Below are 5,633 nucleotides of genomic sequence, written 5' to 3'. Positions count from 1 at the left end.
CTGCTAGCTAGCTAGCTAGCCAGCTAGCCAGCTAGCTAGCTAGCTAGCTAGCTGGCTAGCTAGCTAGCTAGCTGGCTAGCTAGCTAGCTGGCTAGCTAGCTAGCTAGCTGGCTAGCTAGCTAGCTAGCTATTAACTAATTAGCTTACTTGCAACAGTTAGTTTCGCATAAACGTCGTGGCTGCGAGGGGCCCCCAGAGTTCTTCTTTTAATTTTTTTTCTGCTTTCGCTCATTAGACAGAAGTTGAATGCACTCTGAGGTTCATCTTCAGTTGCTGCTGCTGCTGCTGCTGTTGCTGCTGCTGTTGCTGCTGCTGCTGCGTTTTGTTTTTCTTCTTTCGCACTCTCAGCAGCTTGCAATTCGCTTCCGCCTTCTCCAGCTGGGAAAGGTATGACCAGTGGTCCATTCGTGCTGCTGCTGCTGCTGCTGCTGCTGCTGCTGCTTTGTAAAGGAAGAAGAGGTATGTTGAATTTGCTGCTGGTGTTGTCGCTTCTTTCATCTACAAAATCACTTTCTTCATTTTCTTTTAAAGTCCATTTCCCTTTATTGAATTCTTCTTGCGGAGGAAACAGCAGCGGGAAAGCAGCAGCAGCAGCTGCTGCTGCTTCTTCTCCGTCAGCAGCAGAACTCAGCAGCACAAACTGATCTGCTGCTGCTGCTGCTGCTTCTCCCAGCTCCCGCACCTCCCCCACTGCGGTGTACGTACACTCCGCGCCTCCTCCAGCCACTCCCGAAAAGAAGGGGCCCTCTGGGGGGCCCCCCTGGGGGGTGCCCGGGGGCCCCGGAAAGGGGTACTGGGTGGTGTCTTTTGAATCATTTGGAGCCGCTGAGTGGCCGTGGCGTTTCCTGAGAGAAGCGGCTAAGTCCCTCCAAGTGTCTGGGAAAAGAGCATGGAGTTCATCTTCTTCTTTACTGTCGCCCGAGACGATTTGTAAGTTGACGTCCTGGGGACGCCGCATGGCGGGAAAAAGCGGAAACGACACTTTAATTGCAAAACGAAAGAAGTTGAAAAGGAAAAAAGTCCTGAGTCCACGAAGTTACGGGGAGAACCCGGAACGAAGCAGCGGCTTCATCTGCTTTCGCCTGTTTGCACGGGGGCGATCTGGCGAGAATACGGCGGGTCCGTCCCGACTTGGCGCCGCCAAAGAATTCATTTAAAGTTCTTTTTCGAATTTAAACTCCAAAAACTCCGACAAACGAAAGTGGAGAAAGCAATGGAGAGTGGCAGCTGCTGCCAGCCGCGGTGGGAGGGTGCTGCCGATACACCGGAGCGCCGCGGCGGAAGGCTCGCGAGAAAGCGAGAGCTTTCGAAGAGCTTTTGCAAAAAGAAGAAACAGTTTTAGTTTAAGTGAAGAAACAGTTTTATTTGAAATGAAAAAACAGTTTTAGTTGGAGTGAATTCAAAGAATTCAAAGAAAGCTTTAGCAGAGAAGAAGACACTTGGCGTGGGCTGCAGCAGCATGCGCGGCGGACCAGCGGGCTGGCGGGCGCAACAAAGAGCTGCATTGGTGCGCGAAAATGAAATAATAAATGAATTAAAATGAATTAAAATGAATTTAAATAAATTAAATAATTAAATGTTTCAAATAATTCAAGTTCTTTGTTTGAACACCTCGAATTCCTCTTGGCTTCAAACGCGAATTGGTCTGCTGGTGGTCTTCGAGACAGAAGATCTCTTGGTTTCAAAAACGGAAAGCTTTCGCTTTTAATTTCATTTCATTTATTGTTTATTTCGAGTTCAAACTCAGTTAATTTAATCCAATTTAAGTTTTTATTTATTTCAATTTGAAATTAATTCGTTTTTATTTATTTCAATTTGAAATTCATTTCACTCAAATTTCATTTCAATTCAATTTCAAGTTTTGCAATTCGTTCAATTCAAAGCCGCTTCTTCTTTGCAGATTTTTTCTTAAACCAATTAAAAGTCTATTTTTTAAGTTTAAAAGAAGTAAAATAATTAAAATAATTAAAATAAATAAAATAATTAAAAGAATCAAAATAATTGAAATAGTTAAAATTATTAAAATAATTAAAATAATTAAAATAATTAAAATAATTAAAAGCTTAATTCATAAATTAAAAGATAAAAAGATTAATTTTTGTTTTTCGTCGTTTCAGAACTTTTCTTCTTTTTCCGAATCAGCGCAGCGGAGCTGCAATGTTGAATTATTTGAATTAAATAAATACATTTAATCCAAATAAATAAATAAATAAATTAATTAATAAACAAATACATAAATTAATTCATTAATTAAATTCATCCAAATTAATGGAATAATAGTCTTCTCGCTGGCGCATAAAAGCTGCTGCTGCTTCTTCTGGAATATTTATTTTGTTGCTGATGCAGAGAATGAAAGTGAGAAGAAGCTTCTGCAAAATAAGTAAATAAATAAATGAATAAATAAATAAATAAATAAATAAATAAATAATAAATTAACTAATTAAATTGAATAAATTAAACCAAATTAAGTTAATTTAATTAATTAAATTGTTTTAATTAAAAATAAAATAAAAAACTGCACTTTACCTTGTCTTCTTCTGTCTCAGGCTCAGAAGAAGAAAGCAAAGACAGCAGCTTCTCCTTTTCTGCATAAGTCAGACGCCCTGGCTGCAAATTAGGGTTTAGGGTTTAGGGTTTAGGGTTTAGGGTGTGTGTACTTGCCTGAATCAAATCTTTCTCCTTCGCCAACGCCGCCAAACTGGACTCCGTGACTGAATTCAAAAGCAGTCACTCCAGGGTTTAGGGTTTAGGGTTTAGGGTTTAGGGTTTAGGGTTTTACGGGTTTTGCATCTTTGAAGGGCTGCAACAGCAGCAGCATCTTTAGAAAGGACTTCATTTAAAAACTCTTTTCCTTCTTTCATCTTTTCGGAGGTGAAGAGTTGCTGCTTCAACTTGTGCAAGTCTTGTCTCAGTCTGCAAACAGAAATTAAATGAAATTAAAACGATTTAATTAAATAAATTTGATTAATTTAATTAATTTAATTTAATTAAATTAATTAAATTAAATCAAATGTATTAAATTAATGAAATGAAATGAAAATGAAGTGAAGTGAAATGAAATGAAACAAAATAAAGTAAAATAAAACAGATGAAGAAAATTAAATTGAATTATATTAATTAAACTAAATTAATTTAATTCAATTAATCAAAATAAATTAAATTAATTAAATTAATTAATTTTATTTTATTTTTAAAAATCTGACAAACCCCAAAATGTGGTGAAGGGCGGCGCAGGCCGTGCCCGTCCGGATCCAAATGTTTGCATAATTCAGTTCCTGAAAATAAAATAAAATAAATAAAATAAATAATAAAATAATAAGATAAATAAATAAATTAAATTAAACAAATTCAACTAAAATTAAATTAAACAAATTAAATTAAACGAATTCTCACTTGTTTCTTTTTTGTTTGTTCTTCCACTTTCGTTTTGAGTTTATTTATTCTTTCATTTTGCATTTTACTTTGCGAAGAAACTTCTTCTTGAGCAGCAGCAAATTTCTGAATTGCTGCTTCGAGCTGCTGCTGCTGCTGCAGCAGCTGCTGCCGCTTCCCCTCCAGCTGCTGCCGCTGCTGCTGCAGCTCGTGCACCTGAGCAGCAGATTTCATTTGCCCTTTCAACAAGCTGCCCCTAGGGTTTAGGGTTTAGGGTTTAGGGTTTAGGGTTTAGGGTTACGGGGGATTGTGAATTGAGTAACTTAGGGTTTAGGGTTTAGGGTTTAGGGTGATAGTGAATTGAATAAGTTTGGGGTTTGAGGATTTTATTTCTTTCGTTCGTTTTAATTCAAAACATTCAACACTTTTATTTTTGTTGTTTCAGACTTTTCCTTTTTTATATTTTTGTTTTTTGTTTTCTTTCAGTTTGCACTATTCAATTCTGCATTTGTTGCAGTTGATTAAATAAATATTTATTTGTTGAATTAAATCAAATGAAATTGAATCATTTAATTCTTTTAAATTCGTTTTTTCGTTGAACTAACACAAGGAATTCACAATTCAACTTTTGCACTTCAACTTATTTTGAATTTTCTTTTTTCAAAAAGACTTTAAGACTCACTTGCTGCTTCGTTTGCGAGCAAATGCGGCACAAAAGGCGAATTCGCTCTGCAATCGATTCGTGCTGCTGCTGCTGCTGCTGCTGCTGCTGCTCTTGTTCAGAAACAACAACTGCTGCCGCGGCGTCTTCTGAATTGGTAAGCATTTTGGGAATAAGGGAACAAAAAGGAAAATATTCTCCGAATTGAACTCAAAAGCAAAAAGAAAATTCGAATTTTTCGCGAATGAATCCGTTCTTGCAAAGTGCGCGAGTGCGCATCCTGAGGTGTACGTACACCTCAAGGCCGATCTTGAATAGGCTTTCCATTTCTGCATTTTGCGCTTCTGCATACTTTTTTCAACAAATCCAGAAATATATATAAATATGAAATATAAGAAAATATAATCTTGTTAATTTTAATTATATTGCAAATATTCGTCATAAGTGTCTTTGGCGCAAGTGCAGAAACTAGACGGACAGAAAGCTGGAAATAAATTTCACATTTACTTCATTTGTGCATTTTAATTTGTTTAAATGCATAAATCAACAAATGGAAATAAATTTAAATGTTTATAATTGCAATATTTATTTTGTTTTGTTTTATAAAGTTGAAGTGCACTCAATGCACTTTCAGGTGAACTCTTCGAGGGTTTAGGGTTTAGGGTTTTCTCGTGCGTTTAGGGTTTAGACCAACTTCAGCTGCACCCGTGGAGAAGCAAATGCAATTAGGGTTTAGGGTTTAGGGTTTAGTTTAGAGGGTTTAGTTTTGACTTTTTCCACATTTGCATTTCTCATTTAAATTTATTTTTTTTCGTTTTCCACTTTTTGTTGGGGCGCTGGGTGTCTGTACACCTCGTTCAGGCCATCAAAACAACAGCAAAATGAAAATAAATAAAAATGAAATAAAACAAAAATTATAATAAATGAAATGATAAATAAATAATAAATGAACAAACAAATCATCTGCAGTTTTCTTCTAGAGAAAACTCCTAGGCGGGGGCAAGGCCAGCTAGCCACAGCTAGCAAGCTAGCTAGTCAGCTAGCTAGCCGCAGCCAGCTAGCTAGCTAAATGCCTAGTTAATGGCTAGCTGGCTAGCTAGCTAGCTAGCTGGCTGGCTAGCTAAGTAGCTGGCTAGCTGGGCAGCTAGTCGTGGATATTATTTGCAACAAAAAAACAGTTGATATAAAGACAACAGGCCGGGGGAAATCCGTTCGTTGGCTAGCTAGCTAGCCAGCTAGCTACTAGCCAGCTAGCTGCTAGCCAGCTAGCTAGCTGGCCAGCTAGCTAGCTCCATGTAGAGGCAAACAGACAATGTTACTGAGAGTTCACTGCGCAGACGTGGATATGCGTAGCTAGCTAGCTGTACGGCTAGCTAGCTACTTCGCTAGCTAGCTAGCCAGCTAGTTAGCTAGCCAGCTAGCTAACTGAACAGGCCAACAGCTGGCTAGCCTGCTACGTCGCTGCAGCAGTCTAGCTAGCTGGCTAGCTACACAGCTGTACACGTAGCTAGCTAGCTAGCTAGTTAGCTAGCTAGCTAGTTAGCTAGCTAGCTACGCAGCCAGCTAGCTAGCTAGCTAGCTAGCCAGGTCCGCTGCTGGA

The 5,633-nt window shown here is 38.3% G+C and overlaps 1 protein-coding gene across 1 annotated transcript in view; it reads right to left on the bottom strand.

Annotated features, from left to right (window-relative positions):
• The window catches only part of ETH_00030755 (uncharacterized protein), a gene marked incomplete at both ends in the record, with an annotated part of 4,986 nt that extends 4,028 nt beyond the window's left edge, over positions 1 to 958 (bottom strand). The window contains one exon of the mRNA XM_013372839.1: positions 148 to 958. Within this exon, the coding sequence (XP_013228293.1) occupies positions 148 to 958 (811 nt within the window). The remainder of the gene's footprint in view (positions 1 to 147) is intronic.
• Positions 959 to 5,633: the final 4,675 nt, after the last annotated feature.

Source organism: Eimeria tenella, genomic scaffold (genome assembly GCF_000499545.2).
Source record: "Eimeria tenella Houghton genomic scaffold, Eth_scaff11, whole genome shotgun sequence".
NCBI classification, from domain to species: Eukaryota; Apicomplexa; class Conoidasida; order Eucoccidiorida; family Eimeriidae; genus Eimeria; species Eimeria tenella.
Note: the sequence above shows the minus strand (reverse complement) of the source record. Positions and strands in the feature narration are given on the sequence as shown.